At 45.7% G+C, this 27830-nt stretch overlaps 1 protein-coding gene across 5 annotated transcripts; it reads right to left on the reverse strand.

Moving 5' to 3' along the window:
• Positions 1–80: 80 nt before the first annotated feature.
• Positions 81–27194, reverse strand: PHRF1 (PHD and ring finger domains 1). 5 transcript variants are annotated; one of them, XM_080913553.1, is made up of 19 exons: positions 27101–27194; positions 24601–24716; positions 23528–23650; positions 22482–22687; positions 19078–19161; positions 17863–17990; positions 14432–14529; positions 13993–14168; positions 12916–13045; positions 7415–7542; positions 6151–6332; positions 5905–6024; positions 5399–5553; positions 2377–4878; positions 2110–2322; positions 1713–1903; positions 1285–1614; positions 934–1062; positions 81–400 (listed from the first exon to the last, which is right to left on the reverse strand). In XM_080913553.1, exons 2-19 carry the CDS (start codon positions 24692–24694, stop codon positions 257–259), a joined length of 5133 nt encoding a protein of 1710 aa, XP_080769679.1. In that variant the 5' UTR covers positions 24695–24716; positions 27101–27194; the 3' UTR covers positions 81–256. The 5 variants fall into 5 exon arrangements, with proteins under 5 accessions (XP_080769679.1, XP_080769680.1, XP_080769677.1 ...); XM_080913554.1 differs by having other exon boundaries at positions 1713–1858; positions 2110–4878; positions 23528–23647; XM_080913551.1 differs by having other exon boundaries at positions 2110–4878; positions 23528–23647.
• Between the last annotated feature and the right edge of the window lie 636 nt (positions 27195–27830).

Below are 27830 nucleotides of genomic sequence, written 5' to 3' on the forward strand. Positions count from 1 at the left end.
AGCTATCAGGCTTCCAGAAACCAAAAATGCTTCACCTTCTAAGCACCAGTCCATAGAAAAGTTTCTAAAGATAAGCCATTTTTGATAAATTAGAACACAATGGAAACAGTGTATCTATAATATACATATAAAAAAGTCCAGTTTTCAATTGTGAGCAAGACAGGTGCAGACAGGTATGATGAGAACCTCAGAGGCAGGAGTACTGGTGGCCACATTTCCTTCCCTCTGGGGCCTCTTCCCCACATAGTGGCTCGCCTCAGGTCTCAGCACTCTGAGTGGGCGGCTCCTCTCCAGCCTCAGTCTTCTTGTGCCTGCGCATATGTCTGTATTTGTCCACATAGGCCTTCACCAGGTTGGCCACCTTTACAGGGTTGATTTCACCACTCTTGCTGTGGCAGATCTGAAGAAAGAACACATTACTCTGAGTGCTCTCTCAACCTGTCACAAAGATCATCTCAGCCAGGCTTCCTTGCCCTGGCCATCTCCAGTAGTGTCCTTGATTTTGTTAAGGGACCTTGAAGACCTACCCTACACACATCTGTAATAAACATTTCACAGAGCTGCTGAGGTTTATCTTCCTGTGTCAGAGGTCAGATGGAAGCTAGAACTTGTTCCTATAGAAAGATCTGCCCATCTCTCAAGAGACTTACTTCCTCCAAAGATCCAAAGAAATTGAGTGGGTTAAGGAAGTCTGAAATTCCTTATCCATTATTTTAGTTTTAATGAGCATTTTCCGAGGGACACTTTGTAGGACATAGGACTCATCTAAGGCTTTAGCCATTTGGCTCAACTAGCTGACTCCACACTTACAGACTCTGGAGTCCATGCAAACATGAAATGGAAGCTATCTGACACATACAGATTTAGCTATTCTGCGTCACTTGCAACCTCAGGGTTGCCTAAAAGGTATGTGTCTGCCTGCCTGCAGCCTACCTTCTGCACGGCTTTGCGCAGTATGTCCTTGTATTCTTCCTTGGTCACTTCTCTCTTCTGGTAGAAGGGTTTAATGGCCAGCTTCACCTCCTCCACAGCCCGTTCCTGCATGTGCAGCTTCTTCATGTACTAGGAGTGAGGAGGACATGTGTGACCCTGTGTCAAGATGGCCAAAACTGACCTGTGGGTCTTTTGGTGAGAAGCCAGTAGTTCTGAGATATTCATTTGCCAAAGAACACTAAAGGCAATGGGCTAGCTGCTCTCTTACCACTCTGACCACAGGCCTGGATACTATACCTATAATCAGGCCCAAATAAGATGGGCTGTGGAAGGACAGGCAGCAGCACTCACCTCCTCCTTTTTGGTCTTCTCAGCAGCTGTTTTGGGAGTAGCAGTCTTTTCTTCTGAGTTGTTGGTGGTTGGAACAGCTAGCTCTGAGGCTGTAGCCAACATAGTGGGCACTGGGGCCAGGCTCTGTGCTGAACCGCAGCCTGCTAGGGGAAGGGTCCCCTGCAGGATCAACTGGACTGAGGGCTGGTTGACCAGTGCATAGGGCAGGATGCTTGAGGGCTGAGCCATGGGTGGTGGCATGTTGGGGCTGTAAACCTGGGCAAGCATACCCCCTGCTGAGTGTAGAGTCCCAACAGCTGGAAGCCCTTCTGCCCTGGGAGCACCAGGGGGCTGTATAGAAAGGAAGTAGTATCATGAGGTCTAAGCCCTAGGAAGGGCAGCCCAAAAAGCCCAACACAAGGATCATGCCCCTCTAGCCCAGCACCCACCTGAGAGGGATCTGCATCATGTAACCCAGACTCCTGGAGCATGTGGATGGGAGGGGGCAGCTCGGAGAATGGTGCCTGCTGAAATCCTATGAGGGCCCTGTCCTCTGCATCCCAGTCTCCTTCCTGGGGCCTCTGAAGTAGTGTCCCTGAGGACCCAACAGACATGTAGTGTGGATGCCTTGTGGTCAACCCTGGCCAAAACATTTTCAGAGAACCAACAGTGGGAACCAAGGCCAAGATGCAGATTAGTCTATTAGAAGCTAGACTTGAGTAGGTGCCCCAAACTGTCAGGAGAGGCTCTTAGGGAGGCTGCCTTCCTGCCTCATGCCTGCTCTACACCCCTGACCCACAAGGACAACCACCACCAGGGTCATAGCCAGGGGCAGGACAAACTCACTTGGATCTCTGTCCAGGGCTGGGGTGCTGTCCTCTGCTTCTTGTAGGTTCCAGGTAACTCTTTTCACCAGGGCTCTGGATCGCAGCAGTGGGGCCTGGGCCATAGTATCCTTGGGCCTGACTACTTCACATCCTCTCCCACTCAGAAAAGGACTGTCCTTTCCCACAGGCACCACACCTGGGGTGCTCACCACACCTGGGGTGCTCACCACACCTGGGGTGCTCACCACACCTGGGGTGCTCACCACACTTGGGGTGCTCACCACACCTGGGGTGCTAAGAGTTTTAGCAGTGGTCTCTATAGTGTCCTGCCTGAGCAGGCACTGGTCTGAAGGGGGCAATGTCTGGGGTGCAGGCTTTGAGATATCCTCACTGTGAATTGGTAATATCTCCCTCTGGATGGTAGTTAAAGTACTATCTTGTGGAAGGCTGGCTGGGGGCAGTATGGGATTTGGTTGGAAGTCTCGCTCAGGGGAGGAATCTGTACTCTCAGGGGAAGGAGGTGAGCTCATATCATCGAGCTGGATGAAGATGGTTTCATTTGAAAAATCCTCAAAGATGTGGCCTGCCTCCACAGAATCACCATAGTCGAGGTCCTCAGGCACACATGCAACTGGCTCTGCCAGGACAGGAGGGACTTCTGGAGGGTTCAGGTCAGCCACAACCACCTCTGGCAGGACACTTACTACATCTGGCAAGACACTTACTTCTGGAGACTTGGCAGAGTGGTCTCCATCTTGCCTTGGCTCCCCCTGTGGAGCAGGGGCTGGGGAAACCTCCCTTACAGCTCCCTTCTTCTCTGGAGAATGGGAACGCTTCTCATGGGAATGTGGCCTTCGTGGCCTATGCTCCAAGCTGGGCGACCGAGACCGCCACCTCTTTTTCTCTCGGGACCGAGTCACACTCTCCTTCTTGTCCATTCGTTCTCGACTCCTGTCCCGGCTCCTCTCCCGGTGTCTGTGTCTCCGGTCCCTCTCCAGGCTGCTGTGTGGTGAGCAGTCCCTGCCACGAGACCTGGACCCTGAATGCCGCCTCTTCCGTTTCCTACTCTCATGGCGTTCACAAGAAGAACTGCCAGGACTCCCTGATCGGGACCTGGACTTCCTCCAGCACCTGCCATGACCCCAGGGACCCCGCCTATGCTCCCTGTCTCTGTCCTTCCTCCTCTTTGCTCTGTCCTGGCTGCTGGCACGGTCACTAGAAGACCTCCGGCTCTTAGTCTTGCCTCTGTGCTTCTTGGTGTGTTCCTCAGCAACTGGAGATACTGAGTGTGAAGTCCTGTCTCTGGAGCCAGAGCGAGTGCTGGAGCGTGTCCTCTGGTGCTCTCTGGCAACCTTCTTCTTCTTCTTCGTTTTCTTCCTGCTTCGGGAGCTGGAGGTGGAGCGAGAACGGGATGAGGCCCTGAACTCCACAATTCTGTGGGTAGTTATCTGTGGAGCATCTGGGCTTGGTGGAACACTTGGCTCCTCAACAGTCACACATGTCACTGTCCGTTCCTCAGAGCCAAAGAAGGGTGTACAGGACACTCCATCCTCATCATCCCAAGGGTCTGGTGGGGATGGCCTCTGTGTTTGGGTTGTGGAGCCCTGAATCTCTATAGGCTCTATTTCCCCTAGTCTTTGCTCCAAATCAGAGGCTCCCTCAGCAGGTCCCTTGCCGAGTAACTCCAGCATGCCAGATACAGGCTCACCAGGTGGCTGAGGCTCAGGTTCCATTTCAGTCTCAAAGATGCTTTCTACCCTGTAGGAGGTAACACAGCGTACAGTCTGGAAGGCTGGGGCCTTTGGGCTGTTGATGGAGATAGTTCTTGTGATCTCAGAGGGCAGGAGGCCTGGACCAAGACTCTCTGGGCTGCTGCTAGGAGGGCTAGAGTCTGAGCCAGTAGGATCAAAGGGGTCATAGATTTCACTTTTGAGTTGTTTTGGCTTCTTGATGGAGAAGAGGGGTGAAGGGTTCTCCTTCCTTTGCACCTTGCTATCAACTGGCCGGAACGTGTTACAGAATCCAGGGCCGGACAGCTGGCTACAGTGTGCAGTGTTTCCAGGGATGTTGATCCTGAAGCTTTCAAAACTAGACCCAATGCCCTTTCCTCTCGAGGGCCCTAGAGGGGCTAGGCTGCCATGAGAGCTGGGCGCAGGTCGAGAACCACTCGTGTGTGAGCCAGTCTCCTGGGGACCTCTGCTGCTGGGCTCATTGTCAGCTCGGCCTCGCCCTGGCTGCCCAGGGCCTTCCCTGCCAGTCAGGCGGCTGATGCAAGTGCTGGGAAGCTCGACAATCTGGCCACTGGTTGGGGCCTGGTCCTGTGTGTTATTACTGCCATCCCGGTGGATCTTTGGTATCCTGGGTAGCTTGGAGACATCAGGTCTCCTGGGATCCATTTTCTGAGGATGCCCAGGAGCTGTATTTTTGGATGGAAATTTAGAATGAGTCATGATCTTAGTTGAGGCAGAACCAACCAGTAAGTTGGAGCCATTGAGTCGGGGACTGTTACTGTGTTTCCAGCTAGGCCTGCTCTCATCTGAAAGGTTCCTGGACAGACCTGAACGAGGGGTCACTGATGAGTCTGACCTCACAGGTGTCTGTTCTATTCGGGCAGGGAGACAGCGCAGAGCGGTTCTGTCCCCATGGCTCAGCCCAGAGTTTGGTCGTCTGTCTCCCATGAGTCCACCAGATACTCTCTCTGAGGGTAGTGCCCCAGGCTGTAGGTTGTCTCTGAGCCTGGACTCTTCTCTGGATTGAGTCACAGAATTTCGCTGAAGAGAAACAGGAGCTAAAAAACAAAAGTCAGATAGCAACCCTTCCCACTTTCTTTATCGAGTTCAATGACTTGTGAAGTATGATCAGAACAGACACTAAAACTACTCTGTGGAGCAAGGACACCAACTGTCCTTCCATAATGGGAGTGTTACGGCTCAGCTGTTCCACTGCCTACTGTGGGACCATAAATGACCCCTGACCATGTAGTCTTTCTATTTTCAGACATGACTATGGTTCAAATGTGTCCCATCCAGTGTAACAGACAAGAAGCTGCAGATGGAGACACTGTCCACTCTTGGCCATGTTGGTCCACAGGACACTGTGCACTAAGCATCTGAACTGTCTTAGAAATGGCACAGTTAACTACACAGGCCTTGGAAGACCCTGACACAACTCACACTGCTTATATTCTTAGCAATGTTGCCCCTAACTCAGGACAAAGTCTGAGACCCTTTCCAACTCATCCATTTCTAGAACTGTGATTTTACATTTCCAAATCCACAAGGAGGAACAGCAACCCCATGGGTGCTCACCTGCCCTCTTGGCACTGAGAGAGCCATCTCGGTGTATGACAACATCAGCACTGCTCATCATCAGGAAGCTCTGGCCAGACAGGATGCTTCCCAACAGGTCAGGAACGGGGGCCTCTTCCACACTGGGCTCTGGGGCCACAGCAGGGAGCTGCCTCCTGTAAACAAACCAGAGTGTGGTTCTACTGCTTGGTTCTTCTGTATTCCCACCCATCAGCTCAAGTGTGTAGGATATAACATATGTATGCCCTACTCTACCACTAGGCATGAGCTGACAGGAAAGTTATCTCTACCTATTGGTCACTGTGAACTAGGATGGCTGCCTCACCCAAGGAGCCTTTCCCTTTTAGAGACTAAGGCCAGTATGACTAGCAGCTGAGCTACTTGACCCTGAGACAAGTACTTTGACTTAGTACTCAGAGCCAACCTCAACTCAAACACATCACACCAAGGGCCATATGGAAAGGATAAGTGCCCTCACCCACCCAGATGCCCCTGCTACCACATACCTAGAGAGCCCCATGGCGACAGGTCTGGCCACAGGCTGATGAGACTGCAGGGCTGAGCGGGACAGCACTCTCCTCTTGGCACTCAGAGGGGAAGGCGGATCTGTAGACTGTTCTCCATTGCTGGAGGGGACACATACCAAGGGGACACTGACACAGCAGACCTGTGACACTGACACAGGGCTACATGTAGCCTAATCAAATCTGAGGATGAGCTAGGGGCACTGGGACAGTCACCACTGCAATTACCTGTCAAAAGGGTCCAGCTCATAGGGATCTCCAAACAGTGACAGAGAAGCTGCTCCAATGTCTGCCCTCATCAGCCCAAGTGAGGGGTCCACTGGCTTGTACACTGATGGCATGCTGGTGCCACGGACAGGCCTGCGGAGGCCTAGTGTGCGAGCAATTCGAGAACGGGCAGTAACTTCATTCTGAACCAAAGTGACAGGAAAAAAAATTAAGGACTGGCATGTTTGTTGCACTTTAACAGCCACATGAGGAACAATTGTGTACTTTTAACATGATCACGATTGTAATCATTCCCAAGATACTCAAATCAAGGGACCACATACCACTTTCTCTAGATTCTGAGTAGGGGTAGAACAGAGCCAATGCCCTCAGCTGAGACCTCTCCCCAGGAGTGTATCTTTCCACACTTCCACCATTAGCCATGATGACCCCTAGATGTTCTACTGGGGGGGGGGAGGAACCACAGTAATTGCAGAGGGAGAAAGTAAGCTCAGGATGGAATCTAGAATGGTCTAGAACTTTCTAGAAACTAGGAAGACCTGACATTGCCAGGCTCTTAGGCCTCTTAGTGCTAATGACCACTGAATCCAAGAACATTATCTGCTATCTAACTTGCTCATGAATTTAATCACACAGCCACAAGAATCTGTTCTGACCGTCCAAAACAAAAATGGTTTAACTACTAAATATTTAAAGACTCTTTATATTACAAACATACACTAAAAAATATTTATCAGGCAATGAGTAACAAGTATAAATTCATATAAAACACATGGTCAAATTTGTGTGTGTGTGTGTATCCCGGCATCCTGGGTCTGTAAGTACCAAATACATCTCATGATAGTAGGGCCAAGTGAGAACACAGTAATTGATACGGATACACTAAACACAGGCTTCTCACACACAGGAGGGTCCCTAAGACAGACAGTGACTATCTGTCCTGAGGGCTTCAACTCAGCCTACCCATACCTGCTTCTAGCTTAGGACTGAGAGCCCTTTGACTTAACCAGCCAGTGACCATAAGGTGACTCAGCCCTCTGAGCCCTGCTGGCTGGCCCTCCCTCTCTGCCTCTATGTTTCAGGGCTCATCATACATAATTCTTAACACACCCTACTCCAAAGGACCTAGAAGCATCATACCCACCCACCCGCCTCTGAGCTGCACTACAGAGCAGCAGAAAATCAGTCACGTTGACACTTCCTGCAGCAGAGGCATACAGGGGAACAAGATTGGCTAATCTGGACACTTCTGCTATATCCTCACCTTCAGCTTCCTCCCTTTTGTCTTCCTTACACGGTGCTGCCGTTTCTTGGCTCTTGTACCCCCACTCTTACTTTTCACAGATGACCTGGACCGGGTTTTCTTTCTTCCCAACACTTTCTTTCGTCTTCCTGAAAAGACAGTATTGAATGTCTGTGATTCACTCATGTAACGCAGGGCCTTTTCTGACTAGGGTGACCAGCTCCTCTGAGTTATGTTGGAGCAGACTTAGGAAGCTAAGAAGGTCTGGGTACCTCAGGACCATGTGCTGGCTTGAATTTTACATACAACACACACACAAAGTTATTTTTTATATTTATTTGTGTGTGATGCATGCAAGTGACTGTGAAGGACAGAAGTGGGCATCAGATGTCCTGGTACTAGATGATAGGTAGCTGTAAGTTGTTCAATGTGGGTACTGGGAACTGACTCAGGTCCTCTTGGGACAGCAGTAAACCTTTCTCTTCAACTAACTGAGCCATCTCTTCAGCCCCTGATCTTAAGACAAGAGTTTGGTCTTATGTAGCCCATGATGGCATAGTATATAGCTATAGATGACCTTGAACTCTTGATCTTTCTACCTCGGCTTTATAAGTGCTGTATGCCTGGCTTGCCTAATTTTTATTTGTTTTGTTTTCTTTTGACACAGGGTTTCTCTGTGTAGCTGTGGCTGTCCTGAAATTCACTCTACCGACCCGAGCCACCTTCCTCTGCCTCCTAGGCTCTGGGATTGCAGGCCTGTGACACCACCATCCGATACTACTTTTTAATTTTATGTACTTTTTAAAAAAGGACTTCTTGTTTTTTACTTTCTTTTTATTTTATGTGTATTGTTGTTTTGCCTATGTTTGTCCATGTCAGGATATCAACCTCTTGGAAATTAAGTTACAGATAATTGTGAGCTGCCACGTGGGTTCTGAAAATTGAACTTGAGTTCTCTAATAGACAGACTAGTTAGTGATCTTAACCACAAAGCCATTTTTTTCCAGCCATTATTTATTTTTGCTTAATTGTCCAAGTCTATAACTGGTCTGGAACTCATGGAAATTCTACTTCAGCTTCTCATTAAAGCTGTGAGCACATACCTCACCTAAAAATGTTCTTGAATATTTCCTTTTATTTTACCTGTGTATACCTAATCTACATGTGAGCACATAGGTACAATACCTAGGCATTCAGAAGAGGGTACTGGAACCCCTTGACCAAGAGTCATGAGCAGCCACGTGGGTCCAGGGACCCAGTCCCAGGTCCTCTGCAAGAGCAACAGTGCTCTTAACCTCACTTGGTCTTTCCAGCACTCTAATTTAATTTTGTGTGTGTGTGCATGTTTTGCAAAAGTCAGAGGGCAACTTGTAGGAATTACTTTTTCCTTCTACCATGTGATCTAGAGATTGTAATAGGGCATCAGAATTGTTAGCAAGAGTATCTGCTAAAATACCACCTACCATTTTGAGACACGCATTGTATAGTGGAGAAAATGAGCTTGAACTCTTGATCCTCTGGCCTTTACCTGGGAACACGGGGATTACGGACACGTGCCAACTGGTCCTGCAGGCTTGGCTACAAGCACTGCCTTGGCTTGAATTTTTTTTAAAAGTTTATTTATTTATGTTATGCATATGAATGTAGTTTCTCTCTTCAGACACATTAGAGAGGGCATCAGATCCTATTATAGATGGTAATAAACCACCAGGTCATTGCTAGGAATTGAATTCAGGACCTTGGGAAGATCAGTCAGTGTTCTTAACTGTGAGCCACCTCTCCAGCCTGGCTTAGAATTTTTTGTTTTTTAAACCAGAGAAATAAACCTGTTACATTTTAAAGTAATGTGTTCCTGGGGGTTAGGGGATCATCCAAACAGCAATGAAAAGATGGGGTTCTACCTTTCTGAGTAATTAGATTTTTAGAACCCTTATATAAATTACATAAAGCCAAAACACATGAAAAGCAAGAACTGAAGACAACAATGGCCATTCATGGTCCAAACAGAGAGCTCCCTTAGAGACTGGAAGACAAACAAGCACTCTGAACCCTTCTGGAGAAGGTTCTGGAGAAGGTTCACACACTTTCAAGTAGAAATCAACCTGTGCTTTGGTGTAAACCACCCTCAACTGTACTGTTATGACTCTTCATTCTAGGATTCTGATAAGTTAGGACTTGAATTCACCAGGATAATTCATGGTGTGGTGGTGTGAAGGAAATACCAGCTAATTAGCAACTTATTTTTGAGCTCCTGCTGCCCCTGCAAATTACACTGCTACATGTGAGAGCAAAACTAGGGCAGATATCTTCTGCAGGAACCTCCAGGAAGGAGAGAGCATAGTGCCCCTCCTCCCTGGTTGCCCTTCCTATGGCTCCTATAACACATAATCAACCATAACTGAAAATACCAAGTGGGAAATTCAAGAAGAAAAAAAAAAAAAAAAAAAAGAAACAAACTTCACAACATTTAAACTGTACCGTTTAGAGTAATATGATAAAATTTCTGCATACAGCTCAAGCATACAATCTGTAGATAACAGCAAAGTGAAGCTTGCTTTTTTACAAGGACCAAAAACCAGCGAAGAGCAAAGAGAAGGGCGCTAACACACACAGCCTAACATGAATTTGAATTGGATCTTAATTCAAATAACATTTGCACTTTTACTTTGAGACTTTTACTTTGGTAGACTCAAACTCACAATGTAGCTAAGGATGACCTTGTGCTCCTAATCCTCCTGCCTCCACCTCGGAGGTACTGAGATTACAGGCATGTATTACATACTCTAAATAAAATATTCTAGCCCACAGGAACCAGAGGCAGGTAGATTATGATATAAATTCAAGGCTAGCCTCGGTCACAAAGACAAAAATCTGTTTTTAAAAAAGGAAGAGGGGTGGGCTGGAGAGATGACTCAGTGGTTAAGAGCACTGACTGCTCTTTTAGAGGTCCTGAGTTCAAATCCCAGCAACCACATGGTGGCTCACAACCATCTGTAATGGGATCTGATGCCTTCTTCTGGTGTGTCTGAAGACAGCTACAGTGTATTCATATATGTAAAGTAAATAAATATTTTTAAAAAAAAGTGAGAGGGGCTAGAGAGATGGCTTACTCAGAAGAGCACTGGCTACTCTTCCAGAGGTCCCAGATTCAATTCCCAGCACCCAACATGGCAGCTCAGAACTGTCTATAACTTCTGTTCCAGGGGATCTGACTCCCTCACACATGTAGGCAAAAAACCAGTGTAAATCAATTTTTAAAAAAAAGGAGAAAAGGAGGGGAGGCAAGAAGGAAACAAGTTTACAGAAACAAAACTAAAACTGGAGCTGGAGAGATGGCTCAGGGCTGAAAAGCACTGGCTGCTCTGGCAAAGGACCCATGCTAATGTTCCCAGAATCCACACGGCACTCACAGCTGTCTGTAACTCTAGTTCTGTCTGTAACACCTTCTCCTGGCCTCTGCAGGCACTAAGTTTAAATGGACACAAACATACAGGCAGGTATAACCCTCACACATATAAAGTAAGTCTTTAAGAAGGTGTCTTTAATGGATGAAACAGATCAAATGATGGTAGCAAATTTCTACACTATTTGATGAAGCAAATGAGTTAACCATTAGCACTGAGAAGCAGATTATGAGATGAAGAGCAGGAAACACAGATGTACAGTAGAAGTGGAAACCAGACCTTCAATCTCAGCTGCAGGTGTGAGAACCTGTAAGGGGCTATGTCAATGACCTAGACAATCTCCTAGAAGCTCTGGCTTCAAAACTCCGCTTTTGGTGAAAGAAAGGGCTTCCTGGAGAGGATTCTACAGATACACACACCCATACAAACCTACAACCCTAACAACGTGCAAGGCCTCAGCATCTAGACCTCAGAGCTTTAGTAGATCACCGTAAGGCTCCTAAAACATTCATACCTTCTGGTGAGCAGAAAGTAAAACCCAGCTACCATGAGTGCTGCTGAGAATGCAGAGTATACACTTACAATAGTGGAAAATTTGGTACTTTTTCTAGTTAAACATAAGATCAAGATGATGATCTAATCTCTTCCCTCCTCCATATTGCCAAGAAAAAAAATGAAGACATCTGCTCACAAAATAAACTGAACTGCATGAACGTAGTTTCCAACAACTTTACTCTTTTTAAATGTATTTATTTATTATTTTTTGAGAATTTCATACATGCATACAACATTTTGATAAAATTAACACCCACACTTCCCTGATCCAATCCTCATCTCCCACCCCCTCCCAACTTCAAGTTCGTCTTTTTTAAAGTAAACCACCACATCTAATTTGTGCTGCGCAGATGTGTGGCCATGCACTGAAGCAGTTGATCTCCTAGAGGCCACACCTTTAAAGAAAACTGATTTTCCTTTCCCCAGAAGCCATCTATTGTCAATAGTTCCTAAGCTAAGGGCCAGGAACTGTGCATCACTTATTTTTCTATAGTTTTATTCCTTTTGTTAGTTTTTTTTTTTTTTTTTTTTTTTTTTTTAGGTTTTGAGACAAGGTCTCACTATGTAGACCAAGCTGTCCACAAATTCCTAGAGATCCACTTGCCCCTGTTTCCTAAATGCTGGAAACAAAGGCATGTGTCACCACACCTGGCTGTAATTTCTCCTTAGGAGATGCAATCCAGAAATAACCCAAATGACCATCATGTAAGAATCCACAAACTGGCATTTTAACAGATTCTTTGATAATGGAAATATACACGTCATACATGTTCTATAAAGACTGTGATAGCAAATGAAGCAAGACCAGAGAGTTCTACTGGATCTTGTGGGAACCCAGAGTGACAGATAATGATGAAAAAAAAAATCACAAGGTGAGTGATGAATGTTAAACCTGTGAAACTTACAGTGGGTACATCCACTTTACTGAGCACAGATGTCAATAAAGTAAATTAAGATTTTTTTATTTGTATACATATCTATCAAGAACAACTTGTATAGCCATTTCTATTAGTAGATTCCAGGAATCCTACTTAGGTTATCAAGCGTGGTAACAAGCACCTTTATCTGCTAAGTCATTTTGTCAGGCCAATAAAGTATATTTTTAATTTATTATGACCCACCTGGGGAGAGAGCAATCCCTAAATCCACATAGTTGCATCTACGAGGCACACTGAAGGAGAGGGTTGGGTCAGTAAGATAAGATCAGAATGCAGAGATGGTCTCAGGGTTCTAGGTCCCTTCTATAATGTATCAACAGTATATGATTATAGTTTACACTAACTCCAGGTCTTTATACACTTAGGAAATGCAGCAGCCTTGTCAACAGCAAATATTGTCTCAATCAGAGAATGACAACACATCCATACCAAACAGTCCAGATGTGCTTCTTTCTCCCTAATAGTCTCTAACTAGGTTTAAATGAGCTTGGCAGTATAGAACCCACAAATGTGAAGGACGTACTATTCTTCTGGCTGAATAATCAGGAATAATCAGAAATGACCACATATCTGGGACTCCAGAACAGAACTGATGGTGGGAGGCAGGCCCACGATGTCAGCTTACCTGCCTTCCTTTTCCGTTTTGCAGGAACTCGAGGTATCAAGGGGCGCTGGTATACAGCAGTGCTCAGACCAGTGGCGACAGCCTCAATAGTTTCATCCAGCAGAGAAGACATGAGGTACCTTGGAACATGCTGCATACAAGGGGACAGCACCATTCAGTGGGTGACCACCCTTTTCCATGGGTGACACTGAGCTGGGCCATGTGAGTGAGTAGATCCTGTCAGTGCAGACTCCCTTTCAGATCCCTGAATATGGCAAAAACTGACCAGAGAAGCCAGAAGAGTTTGAGACTGAAACCACCTCCCTCCACTCCTACCAAGAGTGGGCAGCATGGTCACAAGGACTGTGGTTCTTTGCAAAGTTCTAGAAGGGAAGATCAAGGCAAGAAAGGACTAGAGGATTCAGCTGCTATCAAGGAGCAAATGAAGGTACAAGAAGGAAGGAAGTGGGCAGGTGGGAGCCAGGAGCAAAGCCCCAGGTGAGGCAGACTTGTGATGATGAGGGCCTAGCAGGAATAGGAAATGAGCCAGCAGATAGAAAAGAAATAGTATGAAATAGTGAGAAATAGCAGCCCTCAACACTATCCCACATTCAAGGCAAAAGTCAAAGAGCTGAGACTCAAGTGCAAAACTGGAGGTTACTGAGACAGGATATAGGACAGAAGATAGTTTTCAGTACTTCACCCATTTGGAACTTGAACCATGATGTCACTATACTGACCATGGGAATATGACTTCACAGAAAGAACTTTTAAGCTCCCTCAGTACCGAAAACAGTGGCCATGAACATCTAACATTGAGTGACAGGAGCCCTTTCCATACTAGAGCATAATTCCCAAATCATCATCCCATCCATCAGAGTGTTAAGAGAAAGCAGTCCCTCTGGTTCTGCTGGCACACAGGTGAAACACAGTGCCTTCAACAGACTCACCTGCTCTCTTGCTAGATTAACTGCATGCACGGTAGGCCTGCCATGTGGGCAACGCTACGGGCCCTTTCCTGCCAGTGGTATCTCTTCAGTTCAATCCCCAAGCCCTGAGACCACCCTGTTTAGACCCAGCTTAGTGCTGGCCACTTACCTGGACCCTTCTGGCAGAGGAGATCCGGTTCCGGTTCACAGTTGCCCTGACTCTCTCACTCTGTCGTGTCCTAGCGATGGCCCGGGTCCTGCCTACTCGAGGCCGAAGCCTGCTGGTAGTAGGCACTACATCAGCCAGTAGCAAGGAGACCTCCTCATCACTCACAGGAGCTGCATCTTAGAAGAGAGCCGTGGGCTGCTGGGTCATGTACACTACATATCACAAGCTTTTCCCAGTTAGCCTTAAGAAATGAGTCCCAAACTGACAAACTTTCATGGCCTCCAAAGATTTACTCTTCTAGCTCCTACCAAGAAATCCAAAGAAAGCCCTCATTGATAGTTCTCTCCACATAACAAGTCTAGATTTTCTTCAAGGTTCTTCTCTAAAACTGACAATAGGAAAACCCCCAAGTGCTCTGCAGGAAAGGATAGCACATTACCATGAGTGGAATCAACACCAGGGACCGCACACTCTGGGCAGAACCATTCATCCACAGGCACCTCCTGGAGAGGAGGGTCCAAACATTCCATGTGATACCTATGGGAACAACAGTTCACTGTCAGTCTTGGCCTTGGACCTCAAGTCTCACAAGAAACCATACTGCAAAGACTAAATATATTTAGTTTGCAATGTATCCTGCCAACGACTAAATCACTTCCACATGTTATTGGGTCCTCAGTATAAACACAGTCCCTGCCTCTAATTCTCACTCCCGAAGTGGGCAATAGAAACTCTAATCTCTTCTTAGACCCACTGTGTAGACAACAGATGACTAAGTAGCCTTTCTTTTTTTTCTTTTTTAATATTTATTTTTTATTTATATGAGTACACTGTAGCTGTCTTCAGAGATGGTTGTGTGCCACCATGTGGTTGCTGGGATTTGAACTCAGGACCTTCGGAAGAGCAGTCAGTGCTCTTCACCACTGAGCCATCTCTCCAGCCCCTAAGTAACCTTTCTTTACAAAACAGTGTTCTAAGGGGCTGGGGAAGCAAAAGTCCTGCCCCATGCTGGCAGAGATCCTCTTATTGTCCTGTCCAATCACATTTCAGCCCAACTGGCCATACTTCTAATCATACCAAGTTGTAAGGCTCCTTCAAGACCACCAAGGACAGGACATGGAGAGTGTCAAAGAGATGAGAAAGAGGTTCCTAAAGAGGGCACCCCAAGAAGCCCTGCACCCAGTTCCTAGGCTTTTCTCTGTCCATATCCTTTGTTTTTTGTTGTTTTGTTTTTTCAACCAGGGTCTCACAATACCTTGGCTAGCCTAGAACTCACTAGGTAAGATAGGCTGGCCTTGAACTCATAGTGTTGGGATTAAAGGTGTGAGCTACTATGCTCTGTCTCAGGTCTTATTTTTAAATTCTTCCCATCAAGCTTCCTAGGAATAAACTTTGAGGAGAGCTATGCTGACATTTTCCCTCTTCTTTAGAGAGAGAGAGAGAGAGAGAGAGAGAGAGAGAGAGAGAGAGAGAGAGAGAGAGAGAGAGAGAGAGAGAGAGAGAGAGAGAGAGAGATTTGTATTATGAGTCTGGAGCTGGGCAAGTACACACCTTTAATTCTAGCACTTGGGAGAAAGAGGCAGGTAGATCTGTTAGTTCAAGGCCAGCCTGGTTTGCAGAGCTAGTTCTAGGGCAGCCAGGACTACATAAATCCTGTCTCAAAAACCAAAAATAAAAAATGTGTACCACAGGAGTGCCTGGGAGCTATGGGTGGTAATAAACTACACATCGGTGGTAGGAACTGAAAATCCTCTACAATGAGGTGTGTGACCCTCACTGGAATGTCACATGAAACGTGGTCCACTTTATATCATATACCAGCACAAAACTTAAAAACCCATTAAGAAACTCAAGTAAATTCTATCCTAAGATCTTCTCTCATGTTCTCCTGTCTCCCTGTGAACATGGACCTTCAATGTTCAGTCATAATTCCTTAAAACTCAAAGACAACCTGTACTTATTTCACAAAATACCAATGTGTGCAACACACGTCCACCCCAAACATCTATAAAAAGTCTTGTGATTCCATTTCAAAATGAATGAGAAATTTTAGACTTGTGAGTTGAAAGACAACTATTAAGATATAAAAATGTAAAAGTCAACACTATTTAGATTCTTAGAAGTACAAGAATCACTAATATGTGTTAATTTTAATATTTTAGATCTATCAGGACTTCAATGCTTACACTGTTTCATCTGTTAAGTGGAATACATAAATCAATATAAAATTTACAAATGTAATTTTTGAGTAAAACAAAACAAAAACTTCATAAAGATAGAAAATTCCCCAGAAATTCCTGGTCAGTTTTACTACTAGAAACAAAACCCTGATTTACAGCATTAATAGACAGCAGGCTTATAAGTTCCTGCAATAGAGAAAAGAACTTCTACACATTTGAAGCCAACCTGGCCTACAATCGAAGTCATGTAAAACACACACACACACACACACACACACACACAAAACTAAAACTAGGTATGGGTGTACACTTGTAATCTCAGCAGCACTCTTAAGTCTAGTCATTGGAAACTAATACAGGCAACAGAGAGGATTTCCATCTCACAAATAAGCAAGCTAGCCAAGGTTGGAGGTGCTTTCAATTCCAGCACTTGGGAGGCAGAAGCAGGCAAACCTGGTCTGCATAGCCAATTCCAGGCCAGGCAGGACAAACCCTGTCTCAAAACAAATCAATCCACAAATTAAGAGAGAAGAGGTCCTGGATGCTTGTAGGACTGGAGTACAATCAGTAAGGTAGAGACAATGAGGCAAAACATGGATTCAAAAATGTTAGGAATGAGGGATACCAAGTCTATGGAGTATCAGCACCAAGGGGTAGCTAGGTTCAAGTGTTGAAGCAAAGACAGCAACAGGCAGGTGGATCTGCCAGAGCCTGGAAGACAAGCTGGTATTCACTGTACCAACTGCATTTCCAAAGGCATGAGAATGAGAGGGCACAGGCGATCCCTGTGGTGCTATAAGTCAGCTCCCGGGTACAAACTGCACATCAAAGTCCAGACAGTGGAGCTAGCACAAATGGCAGTATGGAAGAACCCCAGTGACAGGAGAGCAAGGGCAAGTGCAGAAAACAGCTCCCAGAATGGATAGTAAAAAGCCTCTTGTACACACCGTGAAACTGCTATTTCTGCCCTAGGAAACGTTTCAGATACACCAGCCTCACCATCTGGAGAAGAATATTTCTGTAACCAGCCACAATTTTATAGCAGAAAAATCTTTCTAACTAATAGCCAAAGACCTAGCAAGGGGCTAGGGAGGCCAGTTCCATCTTAGAGACCAAACAATGAGGAAAGAACAGTGTCCCAGAAGACAGGGCCATAAGCATGAAGTGACTTCAAGTATATCTAAAGGCAAAAGGAGAAAACTAGAGATGGTTCACAGTTAAAACCTTATCACTCTTGCAGGGTACATGGCTCCCACTTCAGGTAACTTACAGCCATCTGTAATTCCAGCTCCAGAGTGATCCAAATCCTCTGGCTTCCATAAACGCCTGTATTCACATGCACATACCCACATACAGACCACACACATAGTGAAAATAATAACAACAATAATAATGATGATAAAAAGATCCAGGCAACCAAGATGATGCATTCATTCATTACCAAAAGCAACCTCTCAGCTAGTCTGCTCTCTCCTAAGGTGAGTCCACTTTCCTGCCTTTTTTCCTTGGCCTTGATATATTGTATGGCCTTTGGGCAGCCTCAAGAAAGTACAGATACAGGAGGCAGGGGAGGTATCAGTGTCACTGCCTATGATTCACAGGGCCCTAATCCACAATGGAGTCCTCAGTATTCACCCTGTTCTCTTGACCATGTTAAACTCAACAGCTTGTAAGGCACTATCACCCTTACCCAGCATCGCAGCCATCACATAGTAGGAGCCGGTCCTCACGATCACTCCTGCCACACACCTCACAAAAGGTCGGGTCTTCCTCCTCAGCCTCCTCATCCTCACAAGCTCTAGTGTTTTCCACTGGAATCTGAAGACAAAAATACTGGTCAATGAACATACCCTCAAAATCTGAGTGGTCAATTCATAGGACAGCATGTATCTAATCTAAAGTAAATCTACTGACCTAAGATCCACTTGGGCTGTGTGCTGATTAAAATGTCAACCGGGACCTAGGTTTTCATCATTTTAGAAGAGGAAATCTCAGTTGAGAAAATGTCCCTAACAGACTGCCCTACGGGTGGCATTTTCTAGCCAGCTCACTGTGGATAGTGTCATCTTTGGGTTGATGGTCCTGTGGTGCTGCTAGAAGCAGGCTGAGAAAGTCACAGGGAGCAAGCCAATAAGCAGCACTCCTCCATGGCTTCTGCATCAGCTTTTATTTCCAGGTTACTGACCTGACTTCCTTTGATGATGAACTGTGATTCAAAAAGAGTAACCAAAACAAACTCTTCTTGCTCCAAGTTACTTTTGGTCTTGATGTCATCAAAACGAACTGAAACCCTAAGACAGGTTCTATGGACCTATAACCTGAATAAACAAATATATGGTATGCTTGCTAGTCTTATGTCAACTTGACACAAGCTAAAGTCATCTGAAAGAAGGGAACATCAACTGAGAAAATGACTCCATAAAATCCATCTCTAAGGGGGCTAGAGAGCTGGCCCAGTGGTTAAGAGCACTGACTGCTCTTCCAGAGGTCCTGAGTTCAAATCCTAGAAACCACATGGTGGCTCACAACCATCTGTAATGAGATCTGATGCCTTCTTCTGGTGTGACTAAAGACAACTACAGTGTACTTATATATAATAAATAAATAAATCTTAAAAAAAAAAAAAATGCCAAGACTGCAGTTCAAAAAGAAAACAAGCCAGAGAAAAGCTTTGTAGTAAGGTGTGAAGAACAGAAGCCTAGAAACCCCTAACATCTTCATGACTCTGTACTTTATGCCCCAGAAAATATAAATAGTCCTAGCCCTAGGCTTTGCTCAGGGCAAAAAAGGATGCCTGAGTCACTCCTTTTAAAGTCTAATTTAACTGACAACTACCTCAGGAGAAAAGCAAATCACCATTTATCCTGCAAGAATACAAGCAAGGGTAGGCAGCATCTACACTTACCTTCTTTAAAATTTTACCATTAAACTGGGCTCGGATACAAATGCATTTAAATATTGTTCGATCAACTGGACAGGAGTTGGCATTCTGTAACAAATAAAGATTGGATCAGAATCTGGCATAATATCCTTCATTACTCATCAATTACTTATTATAATCACTTATAACCGTCTTTAAAGTAAAGAATTTACTTAACAATCAACAATTTTAAGATGAATGTGGTAGTACCTGCCCATTTTCCCAGCATTTGGGAGGCTGAGACAGAATTGTGAATTTGAGGTCAGCCTGCCTGATCTACAGAATATAACTGAAAAAAATTTTTTTTGTTATTTTTATTAACCAGGTGGGGGTGCACATCTCTTTTTACCAATATCCCTGGTCTTGGCTAAGGTCCTATATTAAGATACTAGAAATGGGTGAAGAAAACTTGAAGTCACCATGCTACTGAGGGAGAAAGGTCAATAAGCTGGATACATGCTCCCATATAGGTGTCGTGTTAGTGAAAAGGAAAAGGAGAGGAGATAAGGAAAAGACTGAGTAGATGGCATTTCAGCCTGTTTGCTGCTATCCCAGATCTTCTCTTAGACCTCTGTGAACTGCAAACGGGACCTTGAACATCTCTAGCACATTTTCAGCATTTGTTTTCAATGTGTAGTTTAATCAGATGCATGCTACAAAGATTTTCATCTGTTCAGCTCAAGTTGCCTTTCCTGAAGTATACTGTATACAATAAAACATACCCTCTTTAGCTGTTTACTCCACTAAATTCTGATAAAGTATAAAGCAAGGGCCACCCAGGTTGGCCACCTTTCTTTCCTGTTCTGCCACTACAATTATGTGAAAAATAAGGCACTATATCTTTCCTGCTTTGTCTGGCTCAATATTAATTTCCCTCTCTCTTCCCTCCCTCTCTTTTTGGGGGAAGAGTTTGAGTCAGGGTGCCATTCTGTAGCCCAGATGGGTCTAGTACTCACTAGGTAACCAAAGCCAGCTTCAAATCCATGGCAATCTTCCTAAATGCTAGGAATTACTGCTGTGCACCACATGCTTAGCAAGGTGAGTTTATTTTTACTTTTATTCATTATGGGTGACGGGGAAGGCTATGTGTGCCACATCACATGTAAAGGGACCAGAAAACAATGTGTTTGACTCTCTTTTCTCCTCATACCACCATGGGGTTCTGAATGGAACTCAGGTCCTCAAGCTTAGCTTTTTTTCTTTTCTTTTTTATTGTATGTATCTATGTATATTGTATGTATGAGTACACTGTAGTTGTCTTTAGACACACCAGAAAAGGGCACCACATCTCATTACAGATGGTTGTGAACCATGTGGTTGCTAGGATTTTAACTCAGGACCTCTAGAAGAGCAGCCAGCTCTTAACCACTGAGCCACCTCTCCAGCCCTCAAGCTTAGCTTTTAAGTGCTTTCCCTGATGGCCAGCCCAACTGATTGACTGTGAGAGATAAGGTCAGAGGACAGCTTCTGGAAGGTAGTGCTCTCCTATCATGTGGCCGCTAGAGGTCAAACTTGGGTTGTCATGCTTGATGCAAGATCCTTTACTGCTGAGCCATATCCTTGACCCTAATTTTATTTTTTTTAACTTTTATGACTTATTTTTATGTACACTGGTGTTTTGCCTACATATATGTCTGAATGAAGGTGTCAGATCCCTGGAGCTGGAGTTATAGATGGTTTTGAACAACATGTGGGTGCTGGGAACTGAACTAAGGTCCTCTGAAAGATCAGCCAGTGCAAGATCTTAGTTGCTGAGCCATCTCTCCAGTGCCCCAGACTGATTATATTTCATCTATCCATCTTTGGTATTTTGAAGAGGTTTCTCTGTGTAGTCCTAGCCATCCTGGAATTGGCTCTGTAGACCAGGCTGCCTCAAACTGAGAGATCCACCTAAGTTGCCTCCCAAGTGCTGGAATTAAAGGTGTGTATTACCAACATCCATCTCCCTGACTTTTTTTTTTAATTTATTTATTTTATGCATATGAGTACACTATCGCTATCTTTGGACACAGCAGAAGAGGGAATAGGATCCCATTACAGGTGGTTGTGAGCCACCATGTGGTTGCTGGGAATTGAACTTAGAACCTCTGGAAGAGCAGTCCGTGCTTTTAACCACTGAGCCATCTCTCCAGCTCCCTGACTCATTTTCTAAATCTAGATTTTTCACCTCTATCAACCCAGTATCTAGCTATCTCAGGAAATTCAACATCTGAATTGATCATCTGTAAGATTTTTACTAATAAGCTTATTTTCAAATGCCTTCCCTAATACTATATATCATATACACAGCAGACAGACGGTCTTGCTTTCCAACTCATTAATTGAGATAGGTTCTAACTATGTAGCCCTAGCTGGCCTGGAACTTGTTATATAAACCAGGCTGGTCTTGAACTCAGATCCACTCTTTCCCTCCTAAATGCTGGGATTACAAACATGTGTCATCACATCCAACCTCTTGCTGTTGGATTTAAAGAATAAAATAATCTGAATCTAATCAGCCAGACTCACAAGCCCACAATAAATTTCCCTGACAGAACGGTGGGCACAGGACAGGCATTTGCCATCGCCATGCCATTTACAGTAAACTAGAGACATGTCTAAGCTACTGGGGAGAAGGAAGGGAATGTCAGAGGCATAACTCCTGTAACATTGCTGACATCTGTCACCACACTGCCAGCATCACTGGGGACAGACAGAAAAACAGGCAATAAGAACTCTTATTCTGACTTTTTTTTTCCCCCTTAAGGATGAGGATGGCTCAATGGATAAGAGAATTTGTTATGCAAGCACAAGGACCCAAGCTCAGATCTCAACATCCACATAAAAACCTGGGCAAGAGTATACACGCATCTCTTAATGCTAATGCCATCCAGAATGAGAGAATCTCTTGGGCTTACTGACTGTCTGCCTATCTAGCTGTAGCTTCAGTAAAAGATCCTGTCTCAAATGTATAATGTGGAAAACAACAAAGCAGGATACCTGACATCCTTTAGCCTCTACATGTAAACACATGCACACATCACATACCTGTACACACATAAAACTCTGCCAATGGGATTCTTTTGAAAATCCACTGCAAGGTAGACAGCATGACGCAAGTCTGTCTCTTCATTACTTGCCATCAGAACTGAGTAATCACACTTACACCATTTCAGTATCTACAGAGGCTGTTTCACACTTATTATGTGAGGTTGCCTCAGAATTTGTGTCCTGATCCTCAGAAAAGCCAGTCATCCTCTCTGAAACCCTGTTACCCACAGACACATCTCCAACAGTAAGCCTTCCCCACAGTGCTGAGGACCCAGGACTCAGCCTTGTGTTCAGCTTTATTGCAAAGAAGGCCTTGTCATAAGGGTAGGAGTAGCCCAGTGGAAAAAAAGCCAACTCACCCTGGACCATTCGATGATGCAATCCAGGCAGAAATAATGGGCACAGGTCTCTGGAGTGCCCACAGCCTGGTCTCTAAATGCATTGAGACAAATGGGGCAGCTCTCTGCATCATCATCAGAATTAGGTGCACTGCTAGCTTCAAGCTTCCCTTGAGTCTCCACTGCGGCTGTTGCCATTTCTACTCCATCTTCTGAATCTTCAGAACCTTGGATAAACGAAAATGTTATACTTTTAGTAAATATAGAAACAAATGCAAGCTCAAGGACTGGCCTTAAGCAGAGCCAAGATATACTCAGAACACTAGTCTCTAGCCAGAATCCCAGCTCCTCTTGAAACATGGCTTCCTATCTACCTGCAAAGGCAAACTCACACAGTACCCACTCTGAGGAGTCTAGCTCCTCACCTGAAGCCTCTCTGTCCATAGCTGCCCTCAGGCTCCTCTTACCTGAGCCCCCAAGGAAAAAACAGACCATCTGAGAAGTTAGGGTTCAAGATGTACCACAGGCTTCAGAGAAGATGGAACCAACAACTAAACTACCAGGGTTGGGGATTTAGCTCCATGATAGAGTACTTGTTTGCAGTACAAAGCCCTAGGTTCAGTCTTGAGCTCTGGGGGCGTGGAGGATACATACGACACAATAATGACCATGCCTCTAAGAATGCCCCCCCTTGGGACAACAACCCTTGCATAGTTGCACGAGTTTTCAACACAGTAACAGCAAATATCCGCTGTTAGAGAAGACCTCCTTCTTGGGCATCTCTTCTTTCCTTGTGGAACATAGACAGAAAATTTCTAACTGGATCAGTTCGATGTCCTCTTCTGCTGTGTCTGAAGACAGCTACAGCGTCCTCATATAAATAAAATAAATAAATCTTAAAAAAACAAAAAAAAAACCCCTAAAAACCCCAGCAGAAATCAGTTGCTGTCCACAGTGCTGTCCCTGTGGCAGGTGACAGCCAGCATGCTCAGCTGTGGATGTTCTAACACAGGCTGTCTTCTCACTAAGAGATTCAAGGCAACTGGCTCAAATGCCTACAATCTTACCAGATCTATCTTCTGGGTCTTCCTCTTCAGACAGCCCCTCTGTTTCCTCCCCATCTGTGTCATCATCCTGCTCACTGCCTGTATCATCTTCAGAGTCTCCACTGTGGCCATTGCTGCTTTCTTCTAGATCACAAGGTGAAAAGCACAGACCCCGAAAGGGCATTGTCAAAGCAGAGAGCCAAAATCACTCTAGGAATATACAGGTATACTACCAGGCTACCATGGTGGGGAAGGAAAGGGGGGTGTTACTAGAGAGACATAAAATGGGGAAAATGAATCATCTTACTCTGTATTTATGTTGCTAGCATTAAAAATAAAACAAGGGGGAGGGGATAACATTTGAAATGTAAATACAGAGAATGTCCAATAAAACAATTAAAAAAAAAAAAAAAAGAGTAGCTTGAAATACTAGTAGAACATGCATGCCTCTCATGATCAAGCCCTGGGTTCATATTTCCAGCACCACACAAAACTAGGTATAGTGGCGCACATCTATAATCCCAGCATTTTGAGAAGTGGAGGCAAAAGGATCAGATGTTCAAGATCATCCTCAGCTGCCCAGCAAGTTAAAAGACCATCCTCGGATACATGAAACCCAGTCAAAAAACAAAAACGAAAACAAAAAATAAATAAATAAATGAAAACTGTGTAATCGCTTCAGCCTCTGCTACACAGAAAAACCCTGTTCCAAAAAATAGAGCTTGACAGAAGATTCTTACTAAGCATGCACAAGGCTTTAGGGTCCATCCCTAATACTACCTCCTCACAAAAAGACCAAACACAATGACATCTGATTGTAGTCTTAGCTACTAGCAATTTGGGAAGCTGAGTTGGGCTGATCAGTGAGTCAAGAAGTTCAAGGATAGTCTGAACCACACAAATATCAAAAACAAGACAAAACAAAAAAAGCAAACAGAAAGAACGAATGTACTATACTTCTATAACTCAACTTTTTTAACATTCAAAGTGAAAGATGACATTTAAGCTCCCAAGAGGAGCTGGTAACCTGGAGAAAGCACCAGGTGCTATTCCTTTGCAGACACCTCTGCCAGCAGTGGCATGGGAGTACTTACCAGCATCACTGGCTAGTTCTGAGGAGCCGATTTGTGGGGGTCCATCTGGTCCAGGGCTGTGAGCCACAAATTCATCCAAATTGTCGTCATCCATGGCTGCACATTGGAGTTCACCTCTGAAAGAGACCAGAACCAAATAACTCCAAACTTCCTTGGCTACAGAGTCCCCCTCTGAAAGGTGCCATTCCCAATAGGGAACCTCTCTGATGACCTAAGCACTGCCACACATGTAGCATTTGAGCAGTGAAACACAATACACAGGACCCTAGCCATAAAGCCACGTGCAAATACAAAACAAAGTATATCTTCTAAGGGGCAGTGACTGGTTTCCAGAACCATATACAAAGGGGGATCTTAATGCCTGAAAACTAGCAAAGTTTTCACCCAAGCATCCCTGAAGAGTCCTAATATCAAAAATGAACCAAATAGGGCTTGAGAGATGGCTCAGTAGTTAAGAACACTGACTGTGAGGACCTGAGTCCAAATCCCAGCAACCACATGGTGGCTCACAACCATGTATAATGAGATCTGGTGCCCTCTTCTAGTGTGTCTGAAGACAGCTACAGTATACTTATATATAATGAATCTTAAAAAAAAAATAGACAACTGAGCTGAAACAAAGCAGCACTTTTCACCCTGGTGAGTCAGTCGCCTGTTTGCCTGTCACTGAGTGGGCATGTCACTCTTGGCCAATGCTGGCCAATGCTGGCCCACGCTGGACCACTGGCCTCTGCTAGGCTGGCCACCATCAGATTAAAACCTCAGATGAAGTTCTGGGGACTATAGCATTCCTGTGGCCCAGGCTGAAAGGCAGAAGATGCTGGGCTGTCCCTCTCCTGCCTTGTCAGCTGGGACACCTGCTAGTCCTCCTATGCAAACCACTGTAAGAACAATGTAGAATACCTGTGTAAAAGACTTCCTGTCTTTGACTTTGAGGCCAGTCTGGTCTACAGAGCAAGTCACAGAACAGCCAGGGATACACAAAGAAACCCCACCTCAAAAACAAGAGAGAGAGAGAGGTCATAAATGTCACTAGACATGACCTTTCTGTACTGGGCTCTCAGACTCTGTTCCCCAAATAAGAACCTATTCATATGTGTGATCTTCACTCCTCAGCGCTGCTTACCTTTCCCCAGTTACTTCCAGAGGAAGTACCTTTCACAGAAAATTCACTCAAGAACTTACTAGCCTATCCTGTGGCTTATGCTTCCCACCAAGCCTAACGTCCAGTCAGAGAAAACAAAACAAAACAGAAAAAGACAGCATAAGAAATCTGAAAGGTAGGGCTCAAGACCAGGGGTCCCGCTCCTGTTCCTACAGGTACAAGCTCACTTGTCTCCATCAGCCTCAAGAACACAGGCTATACGCTCAAAGCCACAGGAAAGGGTGCAACCCTTCTCCAAGAGGTCAAAGGCCAGGTGAAGAGCTGATGTTCTCCAAACACTGAGGGCATAACTTAAGGAATATCAGTTGTCATGTGTTGCTCCTGCCTGGGAACAGTAACGGGAGAGGAGTTCTGATAAACTATCTTACTTTTACCTCATGCTTGGTGAATTTGTTGGAAAGGAGTCCTGACTACAGACTCCTGCTGAAACACCACCTCTGGTATTAAAATAAGCAAAGTGAGATGGACACAAAGCTTGGGCCCATTCATGACGGTGACCTCACTTCTGTGGGATGACACAGAGCATGGTCCCAGTTTTCAGAAAAGAGGAGCTATAACTAACTCTGTGGATCTCATTAAACAAGGTCTTGGCTTCTCCAGTGTTGAGAGATGCCGCATGTGCCGTTTTCACTCAGCATTCTTCCCAAAGGAATGAGTATAGAGTGGTCTATGGGGAGAAGGAATGCTGAGCTGCAAGTCAATCCCAAACTCCAACCGAGCTTCCAAACCAGTGGCCAAAATGGCATTCACCAGACACCCTACTGTTTTCTGTTGTAGAGTACTCCTTTCAAGACGCAATGGGGGTAACACAAGACTTAAATACAAGACAGAGGACATAGAAAGAGCAACGTTGGCTCTGCCATTCTGCAGCAATGTAACACTGACAAGTGACTTCACCTCTCGAAACTCTGACTGTAAAACCCCAACACCGGCGCCTACTCGAGAATGCAGTGAGGACTCCTGGAACTAAGGAATATGATAGTCGCGACACCAACCACAATTTGGGCAAGTTCAGATGGTGCTGGCCAGAGTGTGGGCTATCAGAACAGAAAACAAGGGGGCTAGGGGTCACATCTTTCTTATGCACCAGTCCAGGCTCCCACACGACCAGACAGGTGGCCGGCACTACGCCCATGGGCCTCTCAGTCGCTGCCGGACGTCCCGGGGCTCGTCTCGAGGCCTCAGCCACCCTCCCGTCCTCCAGACCGACCCACTGCCAGCGCGACGTAGGCCTAGCCCGCCTGGAAGGCCATAGACAAAGCGCACGGCTACCGTAAGTGGCCCGCGCGACCGGACACGACAGGGACACCGTGCCGGGGCGGCTACCGCACGTACCGGAGAACCTCGCGCCTCCCGGACGCTCCTTGACGATCCCGCCTCTGTCCGAACACGACCAAAAGTAGGCCGGCCAGCCGCCGCCGCCGCCACTGTCGCGCGCTCCCTGACCCGGAAGTGCACCCGCACTCTTCCGGAACTTTCTGCCCTGCCCGTTGGTGGAAACTACTAAGGCCAAAACGGGGAGGAATCGGCGGCGGAGGATGTCGAGACGTTAGGACGTTCCCTTCCTCTCAGAACACTGACTAGACCACGAGTACTGTCAGAGGAGACCAGTGTCTTGCAGGGTATGTGCTGTCCGAGCTCTCGCCAGTGCACTAGACCAGGCTATGGCACTCACCTCAGTGCAGTTGGTACAGTCCGACTCTCACCAGCCGCCCGGATAAATGGGAGCGGCACCAGGGCCACGCCCCCGACCGTCTCCGCCCACAACTATCCCACCCTCCCCGTCAGCGCCCTCTGCTGGCGGACTTGGCTGCAGCCAGGGACTGCAGGAGCGCTAGAGGAAAGCTTCTTGATGTCCCTTGGGGCTTCCAGGTCCCTTCAAGGAGGGTGTGTAAATCATGATGGGTCCTGCCTGTATTTGCGCTCTCTTCCCTTCTCTTCAGCCCGGCGAGGAGAGACCCTGTAAATTGTGAACACTGTGAAGAACTTAATTGTATGGCATAGATAATTAATAGAAGGAATGGAACTAGAGGCGCCGCCTGGCAAAGCCCTGGTGGGAGGGGAG

Source organism: Micromys minutus (assembly GCF_963924665.1).
Source record: "Micromys minutus genome assembly, chromosome: 2".
Taxonomy (NCBI): domain Eukaryota; kingdom Metazoa; phylum Chordata; class Mammalia; order Rodentia; family Muridae; genus Micromys; species Micromys minutus.

Coding starts and splice junctions, on each gene's coding strand:
- PHRF1 (XM_080913550.1), bottom strand. CDS start 24,694: ATGGATGACGACAATTTGGATGAATTTGTGGCTCACAGCCCTGGACCA. Junction 19,162..22,481: donor GCATCATCGAATGGTCCAGG/GTGAGTTGGCTT, acceptor TATTTGTTACAG/AATGCCAACTCCTGTCCAGT. Junction 1,615..1,712: donor ATGATGCAGATCCCTCTCAG/GTGGGTGCTGGG, acceptor CTTTCTATACAG/CCCCCTGGTGCTCCCAGGGC.